Source organism: Tenrec ecaudatus, chromosome 2 (genome assembly GCF_050624435.1).
Source record: "Tenrec ecaudatus isolate mTenEca1 chromosome 2, mTenEca1.hap1, whole genome shotgun sequence".
NCBI lineage: Eukaryota > Metazoa > Chordata > Mammalia > Afrosoricida > Tenrecidae > Tenrec > Tenrec ecaudatus.
Genome location: NC_134531.1, coordinates 73,148,575 through 73,166,672, shown reverse-complemented (window position 1 = coordinate 73,166,672; position 18,098 = coordinate 73,148,575). Strand labels below are relative to the sequence as shown.

Sequence of the window (18,098 nt, the reverse complement as noted above, 5' to 3'; positions counted from 1 at the left end):
ATGAGGTTGTGGTACTATAAACTTTTTCTATTTCACCCCTCCTATATTTCCTGGCCCAAAGATAATTCACTGTTCCTCCTTCTGGTATCTCAAAACTAAGTTCTATACAAGTTCCTTTATGTCTGTCTTTTTTTTTTTAAGGGTATTTAACTATCGCTTTTCATAACATCCCTGTAGAAGATATAAAAGCACAAAGTATCCAGAGGAGGCAACAATAACAATGCTCCATTAAAGCATTTGTTCTACCGGCCAATCTCCAAAGAGACTTTGCAAGTCCAACAAATTCAAGTCAACCGCTGGAACCGTGGTGCAGTCAACTAAAGAGAGCAAATGCGTTAAGAAAAAAAAACCAAGAGTAAATACTGAATTCACAAAAGAAGGGCTCCTTTTCAAAGCGCATTGCCAGAAACTGGAAATAATTTTTTAAAAGATGTATGGATAGCCACACTTCCACCTTCAGCTAAATGGCCAAGTTCAACGTGTAAATTACAGCTGGATGAAATGAACAGAAACAGGTCCCAAACCCAAACCAAACCTGCTGCCATTGAGTTGATTCTGACTCACAGTGACCTTATAAGACAGAGTAGAACTTCCCTTCGATCTTTCTAAGACTTTAAATCAGTGGTTCTCAACCTTCCTCATGCCCAGACACATTCATACAGTTCCTCATGTTGTGGTGACCCCCAACCATAAAATTATGTTCATTGCTACTTCATAACTGTAGTTCGGCTACTGTTATGAATTGGGCAACCTCTGTGAAAGGGTTGTTCAACCCCAAAGGGGTCTCGACCCACAGTTTGAGAGCCGCTGCTTTAAATCTTTATGGGAGCAGCAAGATTCATCCTTCTGTGAAGTGCCTGCTGGGCTCAAACCACTGACCTGCGGTCCTCAGCTCAATGCGCAGCTCACGAAGCCACCACGCTTCTAACAGAAACAAGGTCATGTGCAAATCGAATCGTAAAGGCCTGGACTCAGATGACCCCTAGAAATACTGCAATTAAATACAATATTTTGTGTTGTGTTATAATTTCTGCACAAGCATGTTCCCCAGTGTATGTTCGAGTACATTATGTAGCTGAGAAAACACTAGCTTTTGAAGATAGAAATCTTGGTTTGATGAAGATTTCATTAAAATGCCACGCACATCCGCTCTTCCCTCTCAGTTTTTAAGGCTCATGTGGAATTTGCATTTTCTCGCTCTGGCTGCGTTTTATAAGCAAAAGGCCGTTGGGTTCTCTGGCTTGAAACAGAATCCTAAGTGTCTCTAGTTAGAGGAAAATCTATCAGAATGCAGTTTTCTTTTATGAGTGATCTAGAAAGCGAGCCACATGATCGGCAGTTCAAAACCACCTGCTGCTCTGACGGAGAAAGACTGGGTTTTCTATTCCCATCAACAGTTCCAGTCTGGGAAAGAGGAGTGAGCGTTGACCTGACGGCAGTGAGTGAGAATCTAGGTCGGGCCATGTGAAAGCGTATTGGAGACCTGCTCTTCAAGGCTCACTGAATAAAGGGGCTCCAATGTTGTACTGTGGTTTTAGATTCCTCAATATTGCTGCTTGGTGGCGTCTCTGACCTGGTGCTATGGACTTAGGAGTCTCAGAACACACTGAGCACTGGCACAAACAAACAAACAAACAAACTGAAATCTCTTCAAACAAGGGGGCAAACAATTCCACCAAAGCAACACAAACACTTTATCAAATCAAGGTCTGGTCAAACACAGATGCCCAATTCAGACCAGAGTAGCAGTTACTGGGGAGTTATTTTTTTTTCAAAGTAATGAAGCACGTAAGCACTTTTCACTACTTATAAATATTTGTCTTCTATGGCTAATTTGATTGGTAGCTAGGCAATTAATTCAAGAATTAAGTTGGAAAGAGCTGGGAGGATAAAAGAATGGATCATATCGGCTTAGTTAAGAAGCAGAAACTGCTTTTAAAATGGGTTAAAAAGCCCCAAACCACCCTGCAAGATGGGACAGACTCAAAACTGCAGCTGGTACTGCTTGCCAGCTGCCCCTGGTACTGTTTCTTTAACTACAGAAGAACTCCACTGCGTGGGAATGAGCCTCCATTCAAGAGGGATTGTTGGGGGCGGGTAAGAGTTAAAGCACTTTCTGGGGATAAAGCAGCCTGAGCCTCCTGCCCGCCCCTTGGCCAGAGGCTGGGCCTGAGTCACTGCTCACACAACTTCAGCGCTGTCACACCCTTTCCCGGGAGAGGAGAGGACCCGGGGAACTTCCTGCCTGCAGCGCACAGGGAGCCACTCTCTACCCAGAGGACGCTTTCCATCTGCCGCCAGCACATGGAACTGAGGGGAAACCCTGCTCCGTAAGGTTAAGCACCTGCCAACAGCAGAGACCTGGACTCATTCTTCAAAATGAGAGCGCTCTTCTCTGCAGTTGCCGGGCTCCTGCTCCTGTCATCTTCTTTCTGCCAGAGCGGTATGGTATGCCCTTTTCTTCCCGGGGAGCAGCATGGGGGTGCTGGCTTGAGTTACTCTGTGTTGAGTCAACAGAACCTAACTGGATCCTAATCTACTCTGCATCCCACACAAATGGCAACCCCCCAAAGGCAGGGCTGGACCTTGGTTCCTACCCTGACAGTACCACCGCTTGTCCGCACATTTCAAACCTGGTCAGACTTGACCTTCTAGCCCCTGCCCAGGTCTATAAGGTTGGGCCCGAGGTGAGGTTGTAGACACCTGCAGTTGGGCACCAAAACAGCTCTCTCTGTGAGGCGTTTGCACTGTTTCAGACTTCCCTCGGGTCCTGCGGAGACGGTGCTTTCCCGCCCCTCTTTATGAACTGCTCCTGTCCACAAAGCCGAGGGGCAGGAAGGGGGCCCCGAGTACTGCTGGGGGGAACCAGCTCTCTGCTCTCAAAGGCCAGTGATGCTAAGATGCTCCTAAATACAGATTAGTGTTTCCCCAATGAAACCCACCTTTGTGACTTCAATGAGAAGAGGGGGTTCTCACACCCTATTTTAGAAATGGGGTCGCCCCAAAGGCCATTGTTCACCCGTTAATGAATTTCCAATTTCAGCTAGCATAATGTCAGCCAGTCACTTGCTGGGTCCCAAATCAAAGAAAACTGTGACTGGTCTGTATCCAGAACTTTCTTCTGGCTGGACATCTCCTGTCAATATTGTTAGGAATTGGAAGTGGGGGCATGCTGGATGACTAACCCTCTGCCACTGAGTGAATGCCAACTCACAAAACCAAACCAAACGAACTGCTATGGAGTGAACTCCATTCGGAGAGACCAGGAAAGGATAGGACTCCTCCTGTGCGTTTCCAAGACTGTTAACTCTTTCTCTTGTGGAGCGGCTGGTGGTTTCAAACTGCTGGCCTTGGGGCTTATAGCCTAACATACAACTACTACTCCAGCAGAGTTCTGAATTCATAGTAACCCCGAAACAGGCACTCCAAGACTACAAAGTAGAAATACCACCACTGCCCTGATAAGGGTGGCGGTGGTTGGGAGTGATCGTCGGAATCGCTGAGGCTATAGGAAGGCTCTGGGAGGCTCCAGGGTTAGCTAGCTGCAGCACATGCAGAAGCTCAGAGCAGCCAGGTGGGCACTTCTGGGCATGGATGAACCCAGAGCCCCGCAGCCTAATTGCAAAAGCGCAGAGGCTTGTGGAGGTGGTTCTTTCAAGATAAGATGCTAGTGGGCTTGGGTGAAATGGGAAGGAAGAGAAACTAAAGTTGCAAAACAAAGTAAGTACAAGGCGAGTGAGTGAGTGAGTGAGTGAGTGAGTGAGTGTGTGTGTGTGTGTGTGTGTGTGTGTGTGTGTGTGTTGTGAATGTGAAGCCCTGAGGGAAGAAACCAATATCCTGTGGCTGAATTGTTTGACGAGTCCCTTTCTACAAGCTGGAAGCAGTAATGGCAGTGAGAGCTGATAGTCTTTGGTTTAGTCTGTTGAATTAGCTAGTCTGGGAATTAGTCTTTGAATCAGTTCCCCAGCCAGCCTTGTCTCAAAAATAAATAAGTAAATAAAATTTCAGAAACATCACACCTATCTAAACATGTAACCTATCTACAAAATTCAAATAAGGTTTTCCATTTGAAAACTAAAATGTAACAACTTGAGCCCCTTTCAGGAACACGGGGCTCTAAGGACCCGTAAAGAGCCCTTTTTAAGCAGGACCAGACCTGGCATTTTAGTCGAAAATGGCATCCGGTCAGCTTTTCACCGAACACAGCTGCGGGGTGTCATTTGTTTCTAACTACAGTGTCTTGCTCAATCACAGGGATTTCTGTAAAACTGACAAAACACTTGGTTTCAGGGGTTCTTCTTAATGAGTCATGCAGCATGTCCCTAATTCATCCTCGTCCGCCTGAGTGTCACACCTGGGTGGACAAAGTCAGCGGCCTCACTCAAGCTTTTCCGTGACACGAGGGGGAGTGGCAGGGCCTCTGTGGGGGAACACAAGCTTCACACAGCGTGTCCTCCGAGATGGCACAGAGAATGCCACCTCCCATACTTTCCTGTCCTTTTCTTCCATGGTGCGACCTTTCCTGAGTGACGCCCATCGTCCTGCACATCCCCTCTCTGGTTTCATTCGCTAAATTCCCTTGTGCAATCTCAGGGTGGGGAGAGGCTTCAATTTCATCCTGGGGCTAATGGCCAGAGATTCGAGCAGGAAGAGAAAGGAACACTGAATGAGAAACAGGCCACTAAGCACAAACCTCAAAAATATTCAACCAGGAGGGGTCCAGAGGTCACGTGGAAGGGCAGACCTGGCAGAACCAGGGCATCCTTCACACAGAAGTACCAGGTTATGTGTGGGATCACAGTCCACCTGAAGGTAACGGGAGGAATTGGAGTGAACCTGGTTTCTATTCCTAGTCCCTGGGCATGGGGTGGCACCCCTAAGAGCTCAAGTGCTCGCTGAACCTAAAGGCTGGAGGCTCAAATCCATCCTGAGACCTGGCAGAAAGGCCTGGCAATCTAGTTTTCTGAGCAAACCAGCCATTAAAAACCCTAAGGGGGAGAGTTCTACTCGGATACACATGGGGTCACCATGAATTGGAACTGGCTCTTTGGCAACTGGGATTATTTTCTCTGCATGCCAAAGATTAATCAGTGGGAAAATAATGGAATAAGGATAAGCAGGCTTGAGAAAGGTCAAACTTCTTTTGCTTGCGAAACCAGCATTTCAGAAAGTTGGATCACTCTAACATCCAGGTGCAATGTAATGTCAAGTGCTTATAGTATGTGGTTGATGTGTTTCCATGCTTTTAAAACTCACTCCTCAAGGGGGAACAGATTACAGGGATCTACATATAACCTCCTTCCTGGGGGACAGACAACAGAAAAGTGGGTTTTTGTTGGGAGGGAGACGTTGGGCAGTGTAAGAGATAACAAAATAATAATTTATAAATTATCAAGAGTTCATGAAAGAGGGGGGTATGGGGAGGAAGGGGGAAATGAGGAGCTGATGCCAGGGGTTTAAGCAGAGAGCAAATGTTTTGAGAAAGATGAGGGCAATGAATGTACAAATGTGCTTTACACAACTGATGTATGTATAGATTATATAAGAGTTGGATGAGCCCCCAATAAAATGATTAAAAAAATAAACAAACTTACTCCTCACTTGTAAGGCATCATATCGATTTCACCTTCTGGTATTTCTTTAATTCTCCTTTAAAATCCGGCATTTCCTCTAAAGTTGACCTTCAGCTTCTTACTTCCTGCCTTGCTCCCTGGATCAGGGTAGGGGAGCTTTTCTCTGCCAAGGGTCATTTGGATATTTATAGCACCATTCACGGACCACACTGGCCAAACATTTAATCAACTCATCCTAATGTGATGGCTCAGGGGACAGACAAGGCTTTCTACTCCTGGAGACAGTTGACAGTCTACTCTGTCCTGTAGGATGGCTATGAGTCAGAATCGACTTGATGGCAGGGTTTGGCTCTTGGAATATGATGGCTGGAATGGTTTCTCTTTGGTGAGGTGTGTGATGTTAGCTGGTATTGATGGATTTCTGGGGCCAGATGTTCCCCATCTCTGTACTACACCATCTCAAGGAGTCAACAGATAATGACAATTTTCTGTGTAAGTTAATGAACCGCGCCCTCTACTTTGGGCTCCTGTAGGGCTGGGCTCCGCACTTCCTCGTTCAGCCTGCTGCTGGGTATTCTGTGCACTGCTCTTCCACCGGCAACTCAAACTCTGGGAGATTAACATGGGCCCTTTGACCCCCACTCCACCTCATGTCACGCCAGGTAGACGTCCCCAGTCACCTTGGCCTCCTGCATTCCACCACTGCTGCCATCAGCAGTCAGAGGACAAGCCCTCATCAACGAGTCCTGTGTCTATCTCTTCCTCTCTGCTATGACTGTTCTCATTCACTAACTCACCATCTTCCATTGCCTCAATCAGGAACCCTTGCCTCTAACCTGGCCAATCCAACCTTTACTCTGTCAACCAACAGCATTGAAAAGTCAAAAGCAAAAACCAAAACCAACCTAACTCACTGCCAAGTCAAGTTAACTCATGGAATCAGTATGAGTTGGTTCCGACTCATGGCAAACCCTTCAGGACAGGTAGAACTGCTGCTGTGGGTTTCCGAGACAGACAATCTTTACAGGAGCAAAACGCCTCATCTTCTTCCGCAGAGTGGCTGATGGTTTCTAATTGCGAACTCTGCGGTTAGCGGCCCAACGCCTAACCCAGTACACTATTAGTGTTCCACCAAGTCATGATGAACACACTGGTACCTTGAATTTAGGCATTCTGCCCTCGAGAAATTGTAGGGTCATCCATCTGTGTTGTGTTAGGCTACTCGGCTGTGGTAATGTATTGCAGCAGCAAAAGGACACACTAAGAGACTCGGAATTAGAAGGCATCCTAAGCACATGCCAAACCTGGAGTGTATTCGTGTGGCATTGCGGCCACGACAATTGAGCACAAACACAGTGGCTTACAACACAGACTGGCAGCCGGCATCAAGGGGCTCCAGAGGAGAACCTGATTCCGTTTCTTGATGTGGCCTGCTTTCCTTTGCTCACGAGTGCCCTATTTCACTTTCAAAGTCAGCAGTGTCACATCTTCAAGTCTCTCTCTCTGACCTGGACCCTCCCTGCTCCCTGTTAGGGTCCCTGGTGGCATCGTGATGACATGTTGGGCTGCAACCCAGAAGACCTAAAGTTCAAAAACGGCAGTCAGGGCTTCCCACTCTCATCAAGAGTGACAGTCTCAGAAGCCCCCAGGGGCAGTCTGTCTGTCCTCCAGGGTCAGACTGAGATGGCATCAACTTGACGGCAGTGAGTTTTGTATCCTGTTACTGAGATCCCCTAATCCAGATAATCCAAGACAATTTCCCATCTCAGTTTCCTTAATTTAGTTACATTTGCAAAAGCCCCTTTGCCGTCGATGGTAACCATGTCACAGGTTCTAAGGACGAGAAAGTGCAATCTTTGAGGAGCCTTTACCTGTAACCAGCCTGGTCATCCCTCTGTTGAAAATTGTGGTCTCCAAATTTTATGAAGCAGCACATGTTTTCTAGGAAAGTTCATCAGATGCTTTTTAGAAATTTGGCTGGAATCTACTTGATTAATCTCATATTCCATAAAACAATCTATTTATGCACCTGTCTGCTAGCCTAACCATTATTTAAGGATGAGGATAACACTTATTAAAAACTGTATACTACTGGCACAGAAGTATGGGAGAAAGCATTTTTGGAATCAACTGAGCTGACATTCTGTAATTCCATGCCAACTCATACTATCTTTACCAGAATCCGACTGAACTATTAAATTCCATCTCTACGAACCTTGCTTCCGATTGGTCCTTTCTCTGACATTTTGCTCAAACACCTGCATCTTCTAGCCACCATCTGAATACTTACAGAATTTCCCATCAACCCAGCATTGGTCTCAGGCACGATTTCTGTCTTCCCTACAGTATTACAAAGTCTTTACTTGCAAGGAAGACTGACTAGTTAATACCTCCAGTGGGTGGGCTCACATGGTACTGGGGCCTATGTTCTGTTGATTATCTGACCGATACAACTTAAAAAAAACCAAACCTAAATTGTAGAAGGTACTTGCATTTTCTCCTGAGCCACACACAGGTAAAACTCCCGGCTCACAAGTCAATCCTCACTCACAGGGACCCCTGTAAGAGAGGGATCTTCCCTGTGAGTTTCCATGACTGTAAAGCACTACAGTAGTAAGAAGCCTCATCTTGTTCCAGTGGAACCGCTGGGAGTTTCGAACTGCTGATCTTAGGATCAAGGGTTCCCTCGAGCCAATGGTTAGGTGCTGCAATGACCCCATGCTAACACTTCTTTCCATTACAGGCATGGAAAGTGACGCTGACCACTTGGCAAAGCCAACGTTACCTATTAAGACCTTTCGCGGAGGCCCCCCAAGTTCTTTTGAAAGGTTCCCCGTGTCTGACATCGAAGGCTGGACGGGAGCCACCCACACTGCAAAAGCTCAGTGTCCCGAGGAAAGTGCTTCAGAGCTCCACGTGACCAACGCTACCATGGGGTACCTGAGCAGCTCCCTAAGCACCAGAGTGATACCCGCCATTTACATCCTGGTGTTCCTGGTGGGCGTGTCAGCCAACGCCGTGACCCTGTGGATGCTCATCTTCAGGACCAGGTCCGTCTGTATGGCAGTCTTTTACACCAACCTGGCCATTGCGGATTTTTTGTTTTGCATCACGCTGCCCTTTAAGATCATGTACCATCTCAACGGCAACAACTGGGTGTTTGGCGAGGCCATGTGCCGGGCCACCACGCTCGTCTTCTACGGCAACATGTACTGCTCCATCTTGCTGCTCGCCTGCATCAGCATCAGCCGCTACCTGGCCATCGTGCACCCCTTCACTTACCGGGGGCTGCCCAAGCGCACCTACGCCTTACTGACGTGTGGACTGGTGTGGACAATGGTTTTCTTATACATGCTGCCATTCTTCATCTTGAAGCAAGAGTACCACCTTGTCCAGCCGGACATCACCACCTGCCACGATGTCCACAACACGTGCGAGCCTTCGTCTCCCTTCCAAACCTACTACTTCATCTCCTTGGCATTCTTTGGATTCTTAATTCCCTTTGTGGTCATCATCTTCTGCTACACTGCCATCATCAGGACGCTGAATACCTACGATCACCGATGGCTACGCTCTGTGAAGGCCAGTCTCCTCATCCTGGCCATTTTTACCATCTGCTTCGCTCCAAGCAACATCATACTCATCATCCACCATGCTAACTACTACTACAACACCACCGACGGCTTGTACTTTATCTATCTCATAGCTCTGTGTCTGGGCAGCCTGAATAGTTGCCTCGATCCAGTCCTGTATTTTCTGATGTCAAAGATAAGAGATCACTCTACTTCGTACCTGACGATGGTGAAGTCGTCTTAGATCATGAGGCAGTCAAGCTAGGCCTCTAGCCGCTAGGTACATCTAGGAATTACTACGAAAAAGTGCTTGCCGATCAAACACTGCAAGAAAAGGACTGGCCCTAACAAAACCACTTTCTCATTATTTTAAGACCACACTGTAGGAGAAACTCCGTCATCCACGCTCTTTATGGTGATTTACACATTGCCATGTATCTGCTGGTACCGGACATCCTGACTTCTCCAAATGAAAGTCTTCTGGCTATTTCCCCCTCCTCTCTCCTTTTGTGCACGGCAGTGCCATAACTGTGATCGGGCCTCGTGTTTATAGACGCATTTATTGCCTTTGATTCTATTGCTGGTGGCTGAGTTATTGCCTTGTCTATTCTTTCTGCTTGTCTCGCCTTGTGATCCTGTGTCCTGGTCCCAACCTTCACGCTCGAACCATTCTTCTCATAGGTAAATGCCAGACGAGCCTTCACACACCAACCTGAAACTATCACACACCAACCTGAAACCATCACTCACCAATGCCAGCTGGCGCCCTCGCCCTGACTCCACAGCTTCTGGAGTCCTTGGCGAAGGAGTCAGCCTGGCATTCGGGGCTAGCTCTCCTACCCTGTTCCCTGTGCAACCTTGCACATGATGGAGGCCCGGCCTGAACTTCTTGCTCTGCTGTGGCCCGGACTTCTCCCTCTGTCTCTGCTTCTGAGTAGAGAGCTAATCCTATCATCTTTGCACCCATGCTGCCCAATTCTGGAAGTCTTCCAAAAGCCACCCGTCACTGATTCTCTTGCTTCCCCATGCTTCCCCGCACCTGCCCCTCCTGCCATCTAAAGGGGTTTCTTTTATTTTATTAGAACACGTATGAATAGCTCATTTATAATCAAGCAATCATTCTGTTAACACACACTAGGCACTATGGGCACAGTGCGAAGGTACTTGTCCTCTCCCTTCTTCAAGCCCTGTGGAGACCCCAAGTTCAAGTCTTCCTGGCTTCTGTGGGTCCCTGCACTCCACACTCCATGCATTATGCCACCGAGGAATGAAGGAACCCTCCCCCCGCCCCCAGCATCTAAATAGCCAAAATAAACTCATAAGGTCATTTCTAAGTTTAAAATGACCCGTCCACTGTCACTGGCGTACAAAACTGATTTTTGCTATGAAGGCCCAGTATATTATGGTGGTAGATAATGATGTTTCTCTTCCATGAGGGAACAGACAGCAGGTGGAAGGCGGGATGCCTAAGGGTGTATATGAATGAGCTTAAGGAAGTCTTGAGCGTGAAGGATTGTGGAGATGCATTTACATGTGTAGTAGGAGCTTGCATCGACCATGTACTTTGTAATAACCATTAAAGGAATTTAACAACCCTCTTTAAATGCCTATGTGTGAATGGGCAGGGCTTTCTTAGTTCCTTCCTCGATTAGAATTGGGCAAGAAGCTTGCATATGAAGATGTTATTCCTTAAAGGTGTGCTCACATGAAAACATTAAAACAAGCCACAAAATCTAAAACAAGTTTTAAGGGGATGAAAACCTCCCTGCAAAGAACCGATTTTAAAAAGTTAAAATTAGGGGGTGTGTTATTATCCATCACACACACACGCACACACACACACACACACACACACACGTTATCAACTACAACACCCCCCCACAAGGCCATCAACCAGAATACCATTTTACTGAGGGAAAAAGAACAGTGATGTTTGCTTATTAAAAACACACTTATTTTTTCCTGTTCAGTGTGGAAACAGTTTATTTATCTGTTCATTTATTTTATATCATTTTATTGGGGCACATTTAATTTTTATAGAGTAAACTTACAAAGAGTAAAATAGAATTTTCTTGGAGGGGAGGTGTAATGCATCTACTTTCAAGTAAAGCCTTCAATGTTAAAATAGTTCACAAGAGAATGTCTCATGGGAGCACGGGAGAACGTGTGTTCTTTGCCAAATGTCTGCCAATATCCCTGTCTTGAAGCCCCCAACGCAAGGTTACACTTGAATACTGCTAACGAGGGTTGAGAAGCCACCACAATGTACCTCACTATCCCCAGTCTTTAGTAAAACAGTGTGCAGTCTCTGAGACGCGCCTCACTGCCACCTTTCTGGATGTAGATGTTGCCACAACTTTTACTTTACACAGGCAGTCTGGGAGTTACAAAGGAGACCCATGCCCAAGTGTGTCTTTCAGCCTGATTTGAAAGGAAGCGAGAACAGGTGCATCCAGTTCTTTATCCAGCCCGGTGACGCAGTGGGTTATGCAACACACGGCCCACAGCTTGAAACCAGCAAGGAGAAAGAAGAGGCTTCCCGCTCCTGTACAGACCCACAGCCTCGGAAACCACGGGGGCGTCCTACGCTAGCCTGTAGGATTATGATGAGTCAGAAGCGGTTTGAAGGCTTGAAGTCAGAGATTGGTTGTGGTTGGACAAAAACCAAACCTCAGAGCCGTTTCCGTGACTTAGAGAGAAATCAAGGCGGTTAGTTGTGAGTAGGAGTTGGTTCAATTGTTTCAAAAGCGAGGGCAAAAATCACACAGCACCTGTCCTAAGGGCATAAGTCAGATGCTTGGACCCGGATGGCTTCCTGCGCTAAGGCCATTCACAGACTCTTCTAACCGTGGCAGGCCAGGCTAAAAATACAACCATAAGAGACACAACCGGAAATTACTAGGCATCAAAATAGCAGAGATCAAACAAACAAAAACAGAGACCCTGCCAAACAAATATCACAATCAGATTTTTGTCCAGGAAACTAGAACTGGTTGAGAAAAAGAAAGCTACTGCACAGGAAGCGTATGCTTTATAAAGCACAATTTAAGTAAACGTAATCCACCGCTTGGAATCCCAGGGTGTTAAGGGTGATGGCAAGCTGCCAAGAGAGCCAACCCCGTCCCCCGCGTGTTTAGCACTAAAGCGGTTACATGGATGTAGTGCCCATTCTTGGGCACATGGGAATGGAAGCACACTTTACATATGAAACATCCTTTGGGCAGGTCCACCCATCCTTTTCAATGCTACATAGAATGCCACCATATGGTTATACTATAATTTTTTAAATTAGCCCTCCTCCTGATGGGCATTTAGGCTGCGTCTGGTCTTTTCTGTAACAGCAAATCTCCTTTTCCGTTTGCTTTCGTGCACAGTAACATGTCTTTGAATTCGACACACCGGCTGTAATTAGCACTGAGACGGCTCTGGACAAGTGGGTTAACTACAGTTTCATCGTCTGTAAGGTGGCAACAAGGGGACTTGATGCCTAGGGCTGGTAGGACGAAATACGATAATTATGCATAATATACACATAAACGCTTATTAGGTAAAAGTACTCATCTGTATATTAGGTTAAAGAAAATAGATGAAATATGAATACTTAATATGTGACCAAGAGTAGGTCCTCAGTAAATGTTTGCTGTAGCCAAAAATATTTTTCCTATTTCAGATGAGGCAGCTCCTGGGTCCTGAGTCCTCAGAACAAGGGCGATGCTTGCCCCTCCAAGTTGGCCTTTGTCTGGCGATGTGCCAGGCACATGTAGCTTGGTCCCACATAGCATTGCGTGTGACAGGTCACACACACCTCAGCCCAGTACCTTTTCAATAGTGGGACTCCCGAGCCACATAAAATCCACTCTTCTTCAAGAGAATCCTGGAAAGTTCTTCCCAGGCTTGAAAAAGCAAACCATGCAAGCACACCCCTAGCACTGTGGTTAACTGTCATTATCCCCCTATTTTTGCTAGCAACCAAGGGCTCAAACATAAAGCCAATTGTGAGGCCGGGGTAGGATTGGGCAGCGTTTTGTTCTGTTGTGCACAGTGTTTCTATGGGTCGGAACCGACTGCATGGCACCCCACAACTTTCCTGCCTTATTCTGCTCTCTGTTGACCTCATCAACGCATCCTTATCTTGCAGGTACCGGTTTTATTCTATCCTCGTGCCTACTTCTCTTTGGATTTCAGTCCATGACAATTCCAATCACTGCTAAATCCCTTTGGGCAGCCTCATTTGGACCCTTTGCCACAGGCTAATCTCTACTGTTATAAAACTCTTCTTTTCTGAGAATGGCCACTGCCATGTCTGAGGGGAAGGAGAGAGCATTCCCACGGTGTCATGCTCTGTGCTTTCTCCCCTGCTTCCTCCCAAACGCCATGTACTCTGCTGTGGACACAGTGTGGACTCTGACTATGCAATGAATTCAACTCTGAACCGGAACTAGTTTTACGTTAAAGAATAGAGAGAAGCCATCATCCGTTTGGCAGCTGGGTTCCCCCTAATGTTTGGTACTAGAGAAATAACAGTGCTGTAACTTCCACCCGGGCTCTACAGGTCATCGCTGGGGCAAAGAAATGAGCTTCTAGGGAAAATGGGTCAACTACCTCCCCCACCCGGCCTGCGGGCTGACCAGAAATGAGGAGCATCCTGACTTACCTTGAATTTCTGAAATTTTGCCTGCGACAGGACGTCCTGGTAGTGCCGAGCATAGTCGGGGTTGACGTTTCTAATCTTTGAAGTAGGGAGCAGCAAGGTGTCTAAAGTCTTCAATGGATTCCCCTCATCAATAGCCTCGTTGATGAAGCCCACAGCTACAATTCCTAGAAAATGAAGAACACACTTTCACGTCATAGCTCATTATAAGTAGATTCAATTATTGCAAAAATGTGACAATAAAAGGAGAGACCCCAAACAAACAAACAAACAAACATTGGCTTTAATAAATGAGTACAGCAAGGTTTCAGGACACAATCAGTATATAAAAAAATCAATTGTAGTTTTTCTATGCTAGTGATGAGCAATCTGAAAATGAAGACATCAATTCCACTTACAATCGCACACACACATAAACCAGAAATCCATTCATGAACAAGTGGCAGCCACTGAACACTGTGAAACACAGTTGAAAGAAACAATGAAAGGACTAAACACATAGAGGGCCTACACCCCGTGCTTCTGCTGTGGGGAGATTTAATATTGCTAGGATGCCACCACTCCTCAAGGGATGGACAGATTCCGCGGGAGTCTTTAAAAGCCCCGGCCTCTTCCTTCTGCAGAAGCTGATTCTGAAAGTCATATGGAAATGCAAGGGATCAAAGAAAGTCACTGAGAAACCGCTTCTTACACATTTGGAACTGTAATAGAAAAGGCAGGCAATAGCAAGTTTTGGTGAGGAAGTGGAGAAATCAGCAGCCCGTCCATTGTGGGTGGCATGTAAAATGTGTATATGCGTAGCCTGCATGTGCTCCACATGTGCATCGGTTCATGTCCACAGCGCATCCCGTCAAGCAGGCTATGACTGCAATGCTATTTGAACACAGTGTTACATACAGGAGAGAAGATCACAGAACTGTCATCCCAAGAGCCTGGTCTTGTGTGCTGCCCAGTAGTGCCCAGGTGTGATTGTGAGCCACGGCAAGCAACAGAGTAGGCTTTACAGGGGCTGGCTTGTAACTATGAGTTGTACAAAAGCCAGATGTTTGTAATCCAGGGACTGCCTATGTGTGTGTACACAAAACACACACACACACACACACACACACACACAAGGCCTTGACTTTGAGTGCCCAGGTTAATGCTGATACACAAGAATTGATCAAAGAAACTAAACACCCACAAGCTTGGGAAATAAACACTGTTAAAGCCAAATCATTTTTGATTGTGCTAGTTACGTATTTTTTGTCAAACTAATCAGAAGTCATTTTATAAATACTAAATCCAAAGCAAAAGAGCCATCAAACCTATTGTCATTGTGTCCACGATACCTTCCAGTGAGCAGCTTAATGCCGGACCGACAGCAACACCAGGGTCTCTTTTTAATAAACGCTAGGTGGCATTTTAGAAATACTTCTAATTTTTTAATTAAAAAAATCTCCATTTCAACATTCATAATGCTTAGCTAGTAGTTTCTGCACAGATGAGCCCATAAATACCACCTTCCTAAGATGGAAAGGACCCCTGGTGGTGTACTGATTATGATTTGGCTGCGATCCACATGGTCAGCAGTTCAAAACCACCTGCAGCTCCTTGGGAGAAAGACTGGGCTTTCTACTCACATAAACGGTTACAGCCTTGGAAACCCACGGGGGTCGCTGAGTCATCAAGGAATTGATGGCAGTTTTGTTTTAAGAAGAAGAATGAAAAGGTTTGTTCAGGCAGGCAGTCCCTGGGTTAGAAAAGAATTCCCTCGTTTAAGAATTCGCAGGTAAGTCACTAGAGGTGCCCCTGGTTCTTCTTTAGCCCTACTTAATGCAAGAAAGGTCTCCAATGACTTAAAAGATGCACAGGCAGCACACAAAGGCGATTGTGTGGAGGGACTTTGCTCACCCAGGGTTGGCGCAGTTCTTTCCAAGTAAGGGTGAGTTTACATATCACTAACAAGGCAAATACATGGAAGGGCGCCCTGGTGGCGTAGTGGCCAAGAGTGGGGCTACTAACCAGCTGCTCAATGGGAGAAAGACGGGGCTTTCTACTCCCATAGAGAGTTACATCTGGCAAACTCACAAGGGCAGGTCTACCCTGTCCCATAGACTATGAGTTGGCATCGACTCAAAAGCACTGAGTTTTGGAAAAGGCAAGTAAAAGGGTGTTCATAACCTAGGGGCTTACTGTAAATAGTAAGGGACTATCTAAGTATTTATTATCTGGATTGTAATACTTAAATATGTTTGAAGAATAAGAAAAACATTTCTCTAACATGCAGCTGTATTATAGCTAAACTTTGGGAAAACTCTGGAAATTCAAACTATTATGTGTATGCAAAAAACCAAACTCACTGCCATCAAGTCAATGCTGACTCATACTGCGTCCTTATAGGTTCATGAGACTAACGGTTTACGGGAGTAGAAAGCCCAGTCTTTCTCCTGAGGAGCTAACTGGTGGTTTAAAACTGCCAACTATGTGGATCTCAGCCCAAGTCATAACCACTACACCACCGGGGCAGCTCACTCTCATTTCACCCTGTAGCATTCATATAAAGCATAGATTCCCAGACAACTGATGTGGCCTACATCGCCTTTTCAGGAGGAAAAAAAAAAATTCATTCATGCCTGCTGGCCATTAAAAACAGTTGTACTCTAGCCCCTAATCTAGGGTAAAGTGTAGGCGTCTGTTTTTGCAGTCCCTCCCCTCCACCGGCTGTCCAGTGTCCCCCCAGGAGGTGGCAGGGCCCACTTTGGAAAACCCTGGAATAAAGTGATAAACACAGATACTTCACGTCATTCCCTGGACAACCCCCACCGCCCTGTCACCGTAGAGAGACTGAATCTGTTTAAACATCCCAGCCAAAAAAGGTCCCTACAGAACCAAGTGTGAGAAGAGGAGAAAGTGTGCTCTTAGCGACCGATCACCTGGGAATGAGTGCATTCCAGCTGACTTGATTGAAATCACCTGCTTAAATTTGTATGTGTTGTGTTTCTAAGAACACACACCGCTGAGGTCATAGTCAATGACCTCATAGGAGCTGAAAAGCTTACCCAGAAGTCCCTAGACTCACCGGCACCACTTCCTCTGTTTACAAGGAAAGAGGTAATCCCATTTCAACGCAGATGTCTAACCTTCCTCCCAGGGCCCATGCACACTACTGGGCAATACTAACACCCCAGCCCAGCGAGAACGCGGGATTTCTCTGAGCATCTGTGTACTGGAGAAAACAGGAACCAAAAGAGGGGAAAGTTTCGAAGGTAGTGGAAGAATCAAATGAAAACCAAAAATAACTTCCCAGGGCCTTGGGTACATTGTTAAAAAATGCTCCTCTAATGGGGACAAAAAGAACTTTCCAGTAAAAAATTAATACAGCACCTGAGTTGGGAAATGCACCTTCTAAACGGATCTGTTTCATTGGCCACAGAGCTTCTCAGAGCACTGTTGGTATTGTGGGTCATGAGTGGGGCACCGTCAGCAGGCCCAATCAACCAGCCACTCTTCCAGACCAAGATGAAGCTTTCTGCTCCCCAAAGATTGGCAGCCTTTGAAACTGCAAGGGGTCACCTGTCCTTCAGGGGAGCAGCGAGGGAACTGGACGAGACGGTAGCAGCGGAACTGCTGGAACTTTAGTGCCACGACTCGGGAGAGGAGCGTGGTGTGTGCGGTGGGGGTGTGGAGGGAAGCGAGCAAAGCACTCCAATAGCCACGAAAATCCTCAGCTCTTTCAAAAGATTTAATTACTAAATTGTACAATTCGTGGCTGTTTAAAAAGTGTTATTGTACCTTTTTTCCCCAGCTTTTTAAGCCCTTAACAGAGAAAGATGAGGTGCTTTCTACTCCTGTAAAGAGTTACAGTCTTGGGACAGGAGGAAAGTAAAAGGAAACAGAGGAAAGAAGTAGGAGGCAAATGCATTTATAGAGTTATAAATATGGCAATGTATATATATAAATATATAACAGTAGGGATATTAGGTCTATGTACATATATTTATATATTAAATATCAAGGTAGCAGATGGACACTGGGCCTCCACTCAAGTCCTCCCTCAATGCAAGAACACTTTGTCTAATAACCTGGCATTCTGTGATTCTCACCTCCCCAATAAGATCGTTGACGTCAAAATGGGTGCATAAGCAAGTGTGGTGAAGAAAGCTGATGGTGCCTGGCTATTAGAAGATACAGTGTCTGGGGTCTTAAATGTTTGAAGTTAAACAAGCAGCCATCTAACAGGGAAGCAACAAAGCCCACATGAAAGAAATACGCCAGCCTGTGTGATTAGGAGGTGTTGACAGGAACAGGTATAAATTATCA

General features: G+C 46.1%; 2 protein-coding genes across 2 annotated transcripts in view; one reads left to right on the top strand and one right to left on the bottom strand.

Moving 5' to 3' along the window:
• The window catches only part of IQGAP2 (IQ motif containing GTPase activating protein 2), a 326,459-nt gene that overhangs the window by 92,794 nt on the left and 215,567 nt on the right, over window positions 1-18,098 (bottom strand). The window contains exon 13 of the mRNA XM_075541193.1: window positions 13,800-13,963. Within this exon, the coding sequence (XP_075397308.1) occupies window positions 13,800-13,963 (164 nt within the window). The remainder of the gene's footprint in view (window positions 1-13,799; window positions 13,964-18,098) is intronic.
• On the top strand, window positions 2,160-10,935 carry F2RL2 (coagulation factor II thrombin receptor like 2). The gene is made up of 2 exons (XM_075541194.1): window positions 2,160-2,443; window positions 8,317-10,935. The coding sequence occupies exons 1-2, from the start codon at window positions 2,380-2,382 to the stop codon at window positions 9,387-9,389; spliced, it is 1,137 nt and encodes a 378-aa protein (XP_075397309.1). The 5' UTR covers window positions 2,160-2,379; the 3' UTR covers window positions 9,390-10,935.

Coding starts and splice junctions, on each gene's coding strand:
- F2RL2 (XM_075541194.1), top strand. CDS start 2,380: ATGAGAGCGCTCTTCTCTGCAGTTGCCGGGCTCCTGCTCCTGTCATCT. Junction 2,444..8,316: donor ATCTTCTTTCTGCCAGAGCG/GTATGGTATGCC, acceptor TTTCCATTACAG/GCATGGAAAGTGACGCTGAC.